The sequence below is a fragment of the Vipera berus genome (assembly GCF_964194415.1).
Source record: "Vipera berus genome assembly, chromosome: 6".
Lineage (NCBI taxonomy): Eukaryota > Metazoa > Chordata > Lepidosauria > Squamata > Viperidae > Vipera > Vipera berus.
Genome location: NC_138208.1, coordinates 782,294 through 795,326, shown reverse-complemented (window position 1 = coordinate 795,326; position 13,033 = coordinate 782,294). Strand labels below are relative to the sequence as shown.

The window sequence follows — 13,033 nt, the reverse complement described above, 5'->3', positions numbered from 1 at the left end:
CCGCGGGAGAGCAGAACTAAAGTTAATTTTTCGTCTTTTATTCTCTTTTGTAAAACCCTCCGGAGAGGTTTGTGTGGAGAAGTTCTGTTTTCCGTTGAGCCTAACCGTAAGCGGGAGAGGGCGGAACTGGACCGGAATTGGCAACAGGAAAAGGGAAAAAGGAAACACAATTCTTGCTTCTCCGTCTGCTTTTTGTTTGGTTGGGGTTTTTTTAACACGTAACAACACACGCAAACTGCCATTTCTCTTCACAGTGAAGGAAAAATATAAAAATAGCCTGGGAAGGAAGATTTAGGAAAAGAACAGGAAAGAAAAAGGAAGCATTCTTGCAGAGTCCCTGCATTTATTTCTACCGCCAAATAGTATGGTAGGACAGCGTTCCTCAAATCTGGCAACTTTAAGAGATACGGCCTTCAGTTCTCAGAATTCCCTAGCCAGCCTGCTGATCTGATCTAGATAATTTATTGGCCTTTTTGGAATATATATTAGGATAAAAATTCAGTCCGACTATCAAGAGTGTAATACCTCCAGAATAATTTATTTATTTATTTATTTATTTATTTAATTAAATTTTTATACCGCCCTATTCCCAAAGGACTCAGGGCGGTTTACAGGGCAACATAAAATACAATATAAAAATAGTATAAAATTAAAATAGATTAAATTAATTAAGCCCAACAATTAAAACAATATTAAAAGCTAAAACCCCTTCAGTCCAGGCCTGATAGATCAAAAAACCAGGTTTTCAGGTCCCGGCGAAATGAATGCAGATCGGGGGCGGTCCGAAGCTCTGCTTTTAATATTTTTATGGAAATGCTGAACTGCAAGTGTTAGATACAGGCATGTGGAAAACTGCTAAATTCGTATTACGTTTATGGTGCGTGACTCTGCTAATCTATACTTCCATTCTGATGCCACAACATCTTAGACAGAAGAGCTGGTTGAATCCTGGAATATTATGGCAGTAGCCAGTGATCACCATGTCATTAAAATCTGGGTCATCAACCAAACAGTTGAAATTCAAGTTATATACTTGGTTATGTATAGAGACCGGGTGTGAGATGTTCTGAATGAGCAATTATTCTGGAGCCGTGACACAGTTCCATCTCTCGGCAATCGGACTGAATTTTTATCCTCTTGTATCTCCCAGTTCTCCAACCAACCTGGTCTAGACTGTAGCTAGATATAAAAGAAGGTGTCACATAGGGTCCCACTGCAGGTTTCCATCTTCTTTGTTCATCACCCACCCATCAAACTGTCCAGATGAGAACTCTGCATGTTGTATTTGAATGCTGACTATTGCTGAGAATGGAAGGGGGTGGATGGGCTCTTCAATATCCTTGGAGACTATTAGGTTGAAGAAGGCCAGTCTGGATGGACTTCAGCCTTGAAGGTGGGGAACATCTTCCGTTAGTTGGGCCTCCAAAACACGGAGGTTCTTCGTGGAAGGTCTTCCTCTCTTTGCCAGATCTTGCAGAGTGTCGCTTTGCGGCACCACAGAAGGGCACCTTCTCTGTGGGGACCCCCCCCTCTTTTTGGGAAGGACCCACCATCTGCAGTTGACTTTGCCCAACATTCCCATGTTTTGAGTTCCCTCTTAAAAAGCTGCTTTTTCTCTTGGCACGTCTCAGCTCTTGATGCCTCCTGGTACCTGCCTTCATAATGGATTGGTTTTACTCTGAAATACTGCTTTCTAATTAGTGTCAATTGCTCTGGGAACCTATGACAGTTTCTGGCATCTTTCCTGGAGGTGAGTCAGTGGTGGCCAATTAACTAATTCATTTCCGGCAGGAACTTTTTGAAGACGTTTCTGTTGCTCTCTTTCCAGACTGCAGACTCCTTTGGGATTATGTCTATCAGCTGCTCTCTGACAGCCGGTACGAAAATTTCATCCGATGGGAGGACAGAGAATCCAAAATATTTCGGATAGTGGACCCCAATGGGCTGGCCCGGCTATGGGGAAATCATAAGGTATGAGGGATCCACGAAAGAGGGGTTGTCTTGCCGAGATCGTGAATTAAATGATTGAGAAAGAATAAAAATGATTTTGCTAAAAAAAGGATCTTTCTCTCTCTCTCTCTCTCTCTCTCTCTCTCTTTCTTTCTCTTTCTTTCTTTCTTTTTCTTCCTTCCTTCCTTCCCTATCTTTTTTGCTGTGTGTTGTCATTGCTATTTATTGATTTTTTAAAAAAAAAATCTATGAATTTATGCTGTTTGCCGGTGAGAAGTGGGACACTTCATTATGTTTTTTGCTGGAAGGACTGGCCGTGTGCAGACGTAGTAGTAGCACTAGCGGTGGTGGTATGAACGATGCTCGGAAGTGAAGCAATTTTGGAGAGAGAGATTTTGCTCTGGCCACAGAGGAACCCTCCATCACAAGCGCAATGCATGCTTAAAGGGGGGGGGTTCCAGTCATGCAGGCACCACCTCCACCGTGACTTTTTTTCGCCTTCCTCCTCTCACTGGCACCTGGCTATGCCTAGACAGGCCTCCTTCCCTGCCCAGCTGAGCCTTTTGAACTTCTGCACAAGAGCAGATTGCTTGTTTGTTTGTTCATTTGTTTACAAAATGTAGAAGCTGCCCGACTCCAAAGTGTCTCCGGGCAGCTTACACTGAAAATAGGAAACAATTAAAAAAAAACACTAGAAATGAAATCCCACACATCCGGACAAACACACACACTCCCTCAGATAGTAAACACAACCGACAAAGCTCAACAAACGCCCTACCCCAAGGCCTGGCTGAACAGCCAAGTCCTTAAAGTCTGGAAGTGGAGTCATGGCAACTGGACGTCTTTTCTTCCCCCCCCCCCCCCCCGGTTTGAAACGTTTGACTGCTTGTCCAAGTGGCTTCTTCGGTCCTCAAAGAGTTCCAGAAGGTGGTCAGGGTGGGAACTAGAGAGATCCGTGGGGAAGAAGACATCCTTCGGGGGTCTCCACTGGTGTCTCGTAGGTCTGAAGGGTCTCAAAGCACACCAGCCTGGCCTGTGCGCACTGGATGGACGGGGAATCGCTGGGGTGGAGCAGGTAGATGATCTCGCAGGAGGAGGGGAGGCCACCGGACCAGAGAGGCCCCCCAGTCGCTCAGCGGTCAGAGAAAGGAACTGAAGAAGGACCCGGTCTAATGGGTCAAGGGGTTAAAAATGGCGATGGGAAGCTGATACGTTTAGACTTGCGAGAGTCCGTTACCGTAGCCTTGCTATAAAGTAGAATTATTATCTGCTTGTGTTCATTGCCTGGCTTACCTGGGAGGGCTGACCCTTGGCTCTAGGCCAAGAGCTCTAGAGCAGAGCCCCCCCCAACCTTTTGGGCACCAGGGACTGCTTCCGTGGAGAGAGGTTTTCCCACGGACTGGAGGGTGTGTGGTTTTGTGTGCTGACTGCATCTCACGGATGGGGCTTTGCTTGTTTGTGCGGATCGGTTGCTGGCGTGCCGCGGCCCGGTACCGGTCCACAGACCGGGGTTGGAGACCCCTGCTCTGTAGGAGATAATCAGCACCCAGAAGCTTACCGACATCGAGTGAGTGCATAGCGCAGTGGCGTCTCCTGGGCATGCCAAGGACTTTCCAGTTCTGCCCTGTGCCCCCACATTCAGGACCAGCTGTGGTTTCCAGATCATCTTCCAGGGCAGCCCCATCGAGAGTGCATTACAGTAGTCCAACTGCTTACCTTTTTAGGATAAATGAAAGAGGGGGAGTTCTTAAGAATCGAGCCTACACAATCACGTACATTGATTTATTAGTTTCCTCCAAGTTGTAGACTGTACGATTTCTGGACTCGGGCGTTGTCTAGCATGACACAAGAGAAGACAACAAAGACAAGGGGGGGCAGTTGAATGTGAACGGAGGTTTAGCCAACCCTTCTTTCCTTATCATTTTGGTCACTTGTTTTAATTCTTGCTTTCTTTGTCTTAAATGCAACAGAACCGAACAAATATGACCTATGAGAAAATGTCTCGTGCCCTGCGCCACTACTACAAACTAAATATTATCAGAAAGGAGCCAGGACAAAGACTTTTGTTCAGGTAATTGTGAATTTTTGTGCCTTTGTGCATTCCAAATTTTGTGAAGGCATCTTGGTTCCGTTGATCACAGAATTTTTGTTTTTAGTTAATTATGTTATTCATAATTAAATAATGTGTGTGTATGCATGTATGCGTATATATCACAAACAAGTCACCACTCAAAGAAAAAAGAAAACAACAACAAATAGACAAAGACAAAAATGTCCAAGTTTATCTGATTGTACAAATCTTAAAAAAAAGGGAACTAAGCTTTTAGTATTCATCAGGCCTGTCCAAGCATTTTTTTTTCTCCAGAGGGAAAGATAATGCAAAATTTTCCGATTGACAGAATATATCGTTTTCTCAAAAATTGCTTGATTGCTGGTGTCTAAAATCCAATCCGTTATATTATCCCATCTCTTCAGGATTCTTAGAGCACTAAAAACTTCCTTTGTTCAGAACAAGTTAAATCCCAAATAATAGGCATATAATTTAATACAATGTGCGTGTCCTTAAAAACAAAAGTTTTCCGATAATTCTAGTATTGCTCCAAAAGAATTTGACCATAATATAGGAGGAGTAAAAGGGCTCTCAGACCTCTTGCAGTGGCAACACAAACTGTCATTAGTTCATCCCTTACGAAACATTCTAGATGGCTCCAGTAAACACTGAACGTTATTGCTGTTGTGAAAAAAAAACAACCCACTTATATGAATAGTCAACATTCACAGATGCCGAGTTAGTCATTTATGTATCAACATTCCATACTGTGCATTTCTGTCAGCAGGCGTAATTTTTTAAAAGAGAAGAGATAAGTGGAAAAATAAACCTAGAAAATACTAGAGATGGAATTCTACAACCCTTAAGATAAAAGGGGTGTTTTTCTGCCTTGACTGGCCAGGGAATTCTGGGAGCTGAATCCACATACCTTAAAATTGCCAAGGTTAACAAAATATTGGTCTAGAGCACTGGTGTCAAACACGCGACGTATCGTGACTTTTTTCCCATTGCCAGCAATGGGGTGGGCGCAGTTTTGGCGTGACGCATCCATTGGTCCTCAGTTCGCAAAGTTCCAAAGTTCTGAGAAGCAGTGAAAAAACACCAATGCCAGTTTAAAAAACGAAAAAGAATTAAGCCCTGCGGCCTCCTTTATGCGCTGTTTGTTTCTGCAGGTTCATGAAGACACCAGATGAAATTATGAGTGGCCGCACCGACCGCTTGGAACATCTGGAATCTCAGGAACTGGACGAGCAGATCTACCAGGAAGACGAGTGCTGAGGATCCGATCCACGTCCTTCACCGTAGTCCGTGGAGGAACCGTCTCTGGAGAGGCCTTGGGATGGGGAAACGGGGCTCCGGGACTGGGCATTGATCTGGGACCGGCAGGAGCTGCAGGCACCTTCTTGGCGAGGAAAGAGATGGCCAGGGGTGGGGGGCAACAACATTTGGCCCAGAGAGGAGAGCCCGGCCCTCTCGTGCGGCTCTGAGGACCTGTCTCGCCTTGGGCTTGATTTTTGCTTTCGGTTGGTCAGTTTGGGATATATATATAAATATATATATATATATTATTATTTTTTTCTAATTAACCTTGTCCAATTAATATTTGGGCTTTTTTATTCCTTTTGTAGAGCAGAACGTCAGGGGGCTGCGTATTCTGAATGCTTTCCTATGGAAATTAGCACAACTGTGGGTCGGTGCAGATTCTCACGAGCGCCTCTGTAGGGGGAAAAAAATCTAGGGCCGGAGGGTAAGAGGCGTCGGAGAGAACACCTCCAGATGCCAAACTTGCTTGTAGTCGGCATCCGTCGGCACCAGGATCCAAGAACGTGGACTGCAATCCTTGGTTTGGGGCACGGGAAATACCAAAATTCCTTCCTGGAGTCAGAGGGCAAAGAGGGTGCCGTCATCCGGGCAGAGTTGGCTCCTCCGAGGACACGGATCGGATCCGGGCACCTGGGCACTGTCAGAATGAGTAGGAGAAACTCCTCCAGAAACCAGTAAAAGGCGGGAGATTTCTTCAGGATGGTCCAGCTCACGAAAGGGTTAAACAGAAACCACGCGGAAGGAAGGGGTGGAATCGTTTGCTGGCCTTTCGGCTGCAAGGCTGAGGAGAGTGTGGACTGCGAAGCGGTTTTCAGCACTGGCTTCTCTTCTCTCCCTCTTTGGGTTGGGGCCAGCCAGCGGCCCCCGGTCTGGGAGGAGAAGATCCAGCCCTCAAAAAGAGCAGGGAGGGTTAGGGTTTCCAAAATGGTGGCTATAATTTTCCCAGGAGTGGCCTTCACAGCCCAGAGAAGCGGCATTGATTTTCTGGGCTGATCTTCATCTCATTCCCTTTGCTTCTGCTCTGTCCACTCGCACACAAACACACACACACACACACACACACACCCTGAAGATTTCTACTCATCTTCCTCATTTCTTAGGTGGATGTGAATATTGAAGACTATTTTTATTATGTTCTGGATTCTTGCAACAACGGATGAGCTTTGTAGCCTTAGGAGGAGATTTGTATGTGCCTTTTGTTGGTAGGAAGATTTCGTTCAGTAAAACTCCTCCTAGGTCGAAGTCATCCCTCTTTCTGTACCACGAGTGAAGTCAATTCCTCGTTAGGTTCAGAGATTCATACGTCACGACAAAATGCTGGCTATCTAAGAGCGCTCGTTTTTTATCACAGCCGTGTAACAGCCATGGAAATCCTACATGAAAGAAGTCGAAATTCTACTCCAGAGTAATTTAAACAGTGCCAGAAAAAGTAATGAACTGTATCGACAGCTTCTTTGGGGCAAATGAAGTATATTTGCGTCTGTTTTCTTCGTGTAATGTCTGCTTCTTTGAACTGAGGAGCACAGCGACGTGTCCTGAATTTCGTTTTCACTTCCCATCCCCGGAGACCTGCTTCTCGTTGTGGAAATTTCATTGCAGCCTTTTAAGCCGACCTTCTGAACTGTTAAGGGCTAGAAGCTTGCTTTTTGAAAAGAAGGGTTAGGGTTATGTTTGAGGTTCGCAAGGTGGTAAGTGTGCGCAGTCCAAGACGTAGGTTAGATGACTTCTTACCACTTTTTGCAGGAGTATTCCTTAAAAAGAATCAGCAATAGAGGCTTCCAGGAAGGGGTGTTAAAGACGGTGAGAGTGTGGACCAGTTGCGGGGTCAAAGCCTGAAGGTAAAAAGAGGAGGGGGCTTCAACTCATGCTTGCGGTAATCATCTTGACCCATGAGCACACACATGGAGGCACCCTGGTTAGCAAAATCCTTTGCTTTTCATTTCTTTCCAAAGCAAAAGGAAATTCACTCTTTGTAGAGATGTATACCATTTAAAATGCAGCCAATGAAAATTTACAAACACTCACACAACAGAAAAAGGGTATTGTCCCTTTCCCACCGCTGCTGCTGCTCCTTTCCCACCAAAGCTTGAAAATGACCGGCTCCATCTGTGTCAGCCACTAAGTAGCCACCGAACGTTCACCAAGAAATACGAAGCAGTCGAGGCTAACCCAGTCCCAACGGAACCATCATTGCTGCCAAAAGAAAAGCTACAGTTTCGAGAAGGCAGAAATCTGAGATCTGGATCGTGTGTGGTATATATTGGGTCAGATGATGACGATGGGGATGTGTGTGTGAGTGGTGGTTTGTCCTTAACCCACACGGGCCAACCGAACTAGAGGAGGCATCTGGCCGAAGCAATTTATGAAAATACGGTATCTTGGGGGGGGGGGGGAAGAGTCTGGATTACGATAGATATTAAAGAGTGAGATAAATTGAAACGGGAACAGCGTGTTTTCCATATTCGGGAACTGAGTCACAGTGTTTTTCCTTTGAAGCCAAAGTACACATTAGAATTAATGCATGGCTGCCCTTCAAAAGGGCAACGGTGGGTCTATTGGGTAAAAAATAAAAATAAAAAATAGTCTTCCTGTTTTGCATTTCCCCGTTGGGCCAGCAGCCCTGAGCTCTCTTAGCCAGGGCTAAAAGGAACCAAACTTGGTCTGCTCTGCTACGTCAGTGTGAGAACTTTGCAAAAGAGCCCCTTGTAAGAACTCACTTGGAAATCCCCCCTTGTATAGCCAGAATTGCTGGTAGCTCAGAGTTCGGAGGAGAACTCAGAGTGAAACTCTTTGACTGTTTTCTGTTGAATTAGCTGCAGCCATATGCAAAGTCAAAAGGAAATTGTGCTGTCGCGTTGTTTTCTTTTTTAAAAAAGAAAAAAAATCTTTTTTATTATTTTCTTAAGTAAATTATAATCTGTTGAAGAAAGCGCTTCCTATTTTCTTTGAGGTGTGGGTTTAAGGGAGTGAACTGAATGAATGTAACGAAGCAAAACAAGAATGCCTTTACTCAGGGCCAGTGAGTTGCAAATAATTTTTAAATGCTTGTAATTACATCATCTCAATAAATTTTTTTAATATAAAAAAGCAGAGATGGCTTTTTTCTTTAAATATGCCTCAGGCGGAAATTCAGCGTTGGTTTGCTTCTTCTTTTTTCTTCCGTTCTCCTCCTCCTAATGGACCTCTTTAACCCAATGCATTGTTTGCATCAGGGAAGTTTTTCTGCAAGGCAGAAAAATAGGGATGTGCAAATACAGAATAAAATATTACTTTAAAAAAAGAACAATAGACTGGGCTGTGTTCAATGGATCCTCAGAGAAACGAAGCCAACACTGCTGCTTTTATATATTCTTCTGGAGAGGAAGGATTCGAAAGCCAAGGTGCCAAATCCTGCCTCCCTTTTTTTTTATTTTTAACCTGGGTCACATCCCCAACAGCCGTAAAACAGGACAGAGCTTCAATGGCATGGTCAAAGCACAGCCCTGGTTGTTGCAGAATCGACATGCCTGCATTGATTCAATGTTTAATTGATAGCCTTATATAGGGTTACAGGTAAGTTGTTGACTTGGGACCAAAAAGGAGCCTACCCAACAGGTTGTAAGTTGTGACGGTCGTAAATCGGATCACCCACACGACTAACCCAATTTTTCAGCCTTTTTTGTGATGCTGGTTAAACAAAGTGCTAAGTGACTGGTCATAAACGGAGGACTACCCATATTTGTAAGACACCAGTCTTGGAATAAGCAGTTAGAACATTCGCTCCAATTGAACACACTACTGCAACTTTTAATCTGTTACTAGTTTTATTTTACTTCTTAAACGGTTTAATGAAGAGAAGGATGAGGGGGGGGCATGATAGCAGCCTTCCAGTATCTCAGGGTTTGCCCCAAAGAAGAGGGAGTCAAGTTATTCTCCAAAGCACCTGAAAGCAGGACAAGAAGCAACGGATGGAAACTAACCAAGGAGAGAAGCAACCTGGAACTAAGGAATTTCCTGACAGAACAATTTCCTCCAGAAGTTGTGGGTGCTCCAACACTGGAGGTTTTTGAGAAGAGTGGACAACCAGTTATCTGTTGCTTGAGCAGGAGGTTGGACAAGATTTCTAAGGTCCATTTCAACTCTTGTTATTCTACTATTCTGCCTAAGTAAAACTCCAGTGTTACAGCCCAAGCTTAGAGAACTCAACACTCCAACCCTGACCTACAGGTAGTCCTCACAATTGGGACCAGAAATTCCATTGCTCTCCAAGGCAGTTCTTAAGTGAGTCACACACAATGTTATCCCCTTTGTTGCAAAAATTAAGTGAATCACCACAATTGTTAAGTGAATCCAACTTCCCCCGTTGTCTTTGTTTACTAGAAGTTGGCTAGAAAGGTTGCAAATTGTGATTACATGTTGTAAATGCAGGCTGGTCGCTAAACACCCAAATTGTGATCCCACGACTATGGGGATGTTGCAAGAATCCTAAGTGTGAGGATCCATTTTTAGTCACTTTTTTCAGTACTAACTTTGAATAGCCACTAAACAAATGGTTGCAAGTGAAGGATTATCTATATTTATGTTGCCTTCTGTTGCAAGATGCTACTGGGCTCAAAGTCAACCAGTCCACTTTCTCTGGACAGGCCAGGTTAATCATTGAAACATTTTGTATTTTGGTACTTAACATTTTTTAATAGAGAATTCTTTCCACGATAGTTCTGCCCTGCAGAGTGCGGTTGTGCTCTGGCACTTATCTAGTGATGGCAGAAGCCAAGGGAGCACATTGGGTAGTATGGATTCTCAGACCAACTTTGAAAAGAGCGAAGCCCCATGTGCACATTTTATGGTTCCCTTCTGCTCTTGAATGCTGCTTTACTGGTGCGAAATACCATCCAAAAAGAATAAGCATTTCCAGATGTCTCTTGAAATCGCTGTAAAAATGGTCCAGGAGAACTTAGGCACAGAATACAGATAATTGCTAAATGACTGGAGTTACACCTGCCCGGCTCACTACAAAGAAGACTGGAACAATTCTTTTCTTTCTTTTACAAAATAAAGCACAATGCAACCTCTTTATTCCTGACCACTTGGAAAAAAAAACGCCTAAGTGCTATTGGTGCTTATCTGTGTTTCACCATGTTGGAAAGAAGGCAACTTTCATGAGCAACAGGAAGTCTGGTGTTAAGGTGACTCCCAAAAAGGTTACAAGGCTGGGTTGTTAGCCTGAAGTCATTGATCAGTAGCCAAATCTGTTCACAGCACAAAGTCCTGTTCCATCTTGGAGCGTGGAGGAAGAAGAAGAAGAAATTGACAGACAGGTCCTTCTAACAAAGAAAGGATTGTGTAAATCCCGGCTTCCCTTAGGGATTGGATGTTCCAAGTCAACTCTTCAGAGTCGTACTTCCCAAATCTGGGTAAATTATCCAAAACTGGGGAAAAGTTAGGGGTTTTTTTCCCCTTTACTCAAAGGGGCACGAACCCATTACCCAATTATAACAGGAACATTTACACGAGGACTTTCTGATACGTGGATTTGGGGTGATGAAGAAATGAATGAAGGAATCGATTTGAAAAGCAGCGTTTTAGAGCTTCAGTGTTGTTTTCAAATTTAAGCAGATTTTTCAATAACTGTCCGCCGACAAGCATGCAATGATCTTCAACCCACCCTGAAAGATTCTAGCCAAGATCTTATTCAGGATAAAGTTCTCCTCTCTGCTGAATGTCTCCGCTGTGTATCCGTATTTGTGGAAAACGTCTTGTTTTCCCTCTAACAATATACAGTGAGTACAGACCAGGGGACTCTCTTGACGGTCACTCCTGCCCTGGCCACCTCCCAGGTGGACTATTCTTATGTGCTCTGCGTGGGGCTGCCCTTGAAGAGTATCCAGAAGTTTATCTGGTGCAAAATGCAGCAGGATGAGCAGTTGTGTTTGTTCCTAGAAGGGCACATGAAAACACCTCTGCTTTGCAAGCTGCATTGGATGCCAGTTTGCTTCTGGGTCCAATTCAGGGTGCTGGCTTTTACCTTCCAAACCCTTCGTGGTGTGGGGCTTGAGAGATTACCTTCACCTGATCCCATTAGGTTCACCCAACTAATTGGGTCTGGCAGGAGAGGCACAGAGAGGTCCCAGATTTCATCTGGTGGGACCAAGGAGGGGGGACTTTGATGCTGTGGGCATCCGCCCTGTGGAATACTGTCCCCCAAAGGTGAGGTTGGCCCCACCTTCCATATCCTTCTGGAGGACCTTCAAAACATGGTTGTGTCAGCCGGCTTGGGAATGATGCGGAAACAGCGATCTAATGAGACGGCTGCATTGCTTTTAACGTGGACCTTCTCTACTGTCTTACCATTAATAATATTGTTTTTAATTGTACTGGCTTTAATAGTTTGATATTATGATTGTACACCACCTGAGAATCTGTCGGGTGGATAGCTCTATAAATATGATGAATAAATAAATAGGTTTCCTCAAAACCAACCCAACTGGTTTTTTACACATTAACTGAGAAGGAACTTCCGCAGAAACCTTAATCCACACAATCACTGTTGTCGTCTCCTTCCTTTTCTTTCATTGCTTCATCCATATATACAGGTATCTACCCTATATTGGTCTAATTCTCTGATGAAGGGAACAGGCTCATCAAAGCTTTTCTCTGGTGAAAACATTTATGGTCCTGGAAACGTGTGATCAGATTCCTGCAGGTGACCTGCTGCTAATCAAAAACTGTAGCCTTCAGACATAAAGGAAGTGCAGAACATAGAATAACAGGGTTGGAAATAGGTCCGAAACATATCTCGCCTAGCTGTATCTAAAACAGGCTTTTTGCAATTTGGAGCAGAATATTTTTATTTCCATCAATGTATTTATTTTATTAATATCATTTGTCCAAGAACTTAAAACAATATGCATTTGCTTCTTCTCTCATTTCAGATGACTTTAGCATCTTAATGAAAGTTGTGTCGTGCCCATCACCTAGGTCAGGGGCCTGCAACCTTGACAACTTTAAGACTTGTGGACTTCAGCTCCCAGCTATTTATCCAATCTCCTTTTAAGACGTCAACTTCTCTTAAGTAGGAGAAATGAAGCATGACTTTCACAACCACGTACTCAAAAGTCCAGCCCTGCCGCCATCTTGGCCTGTTTGACTCCTTCGCTGGACACTCCTGAAAGCAGAGGCCAACACAGGCAGCAGTTTAATATGGCAGGACTCGTTTTTACAGTAAAATGATGTGGAAACCATCCCGTTCTGCTTCCTGATTACTTTTTCACATGGGCCAATGTTAAATGTACCTAACCAGGAAGCTGCAAATCACCCACGTTCATGACTGATAAGGTTATTAACAGGCCTAGTGTTCTCTTTCCGCTATCATCTGGGGCAGTATTTGAAGGTGACATGAAGGAGAAAAAAAATAATTTGTTAGTTTGGAGAGAAATTAGACTAGGAACAAGTCAATCTATCAACTGCAGGCTGATAGGCCCATGGAAGCCATCCAAACAAACCTCTGGTTCCTAAGGTCATAAAATAAGACATGAAGAACACACGGTCTGGCAGATCGCTTCTTTCCTTCCTTCTTTTAGTTGCCAGCGTAATTTAAACGTTATCCTGTGGCTCATGAGCATCATTTATGAGGCTCAAGAGAATGATTGCTATTATGGGAAGTCACCAGACTAGAAGCAACTTGTGCGTGAATGGGAATAGGCAGATAGGCAGGCTCCTAGGTCTCATCCA

At 44.0% G+C, this 13,033-nt stretch overlaps 1 protein-coding gene across 3 annotated transcripts in view; it reads left to right on the top strand.

Annotated features, from left to right (window-relative positions):
* The window catches only part of ETV6 (ETS variant transcription factor 6), a 97,506-nt gene extending 84,961 nt beyond the window's left edge, over positions 1 to 12,545 (top strand). For 2 of the 3 annotated variants that reach the window (XM_081331289.1, XM_081331288.1), the window contains exons 6-8: positions 1,829 to 1,971; positions 3,921 to 4,021; positions 5,173 to 8,590. In XM_081331289.1, coding sequence (XP_081187415.1) covers positions 1,829 to 1,971; positions 3,921 to 4,021; positions 5,173 to 5,278 — 350 coding nt within the window. In that variant the 3' untranslated portion in view covers positions 5,279 to 8,590. Of the gene's footprint in view, positions 1 to 1,828; positions 1,972 to 3,920; positions 4,022 to 5,172; positions 8,591 to 12,234 lie in introns of those variants that run through there. The other variant, XM_081331290.1, reaches the window with a different exon arrangement.
* The last annotated feature ends 488 nt before the right edge of the window (positions 12,546 to 13,033 follow it).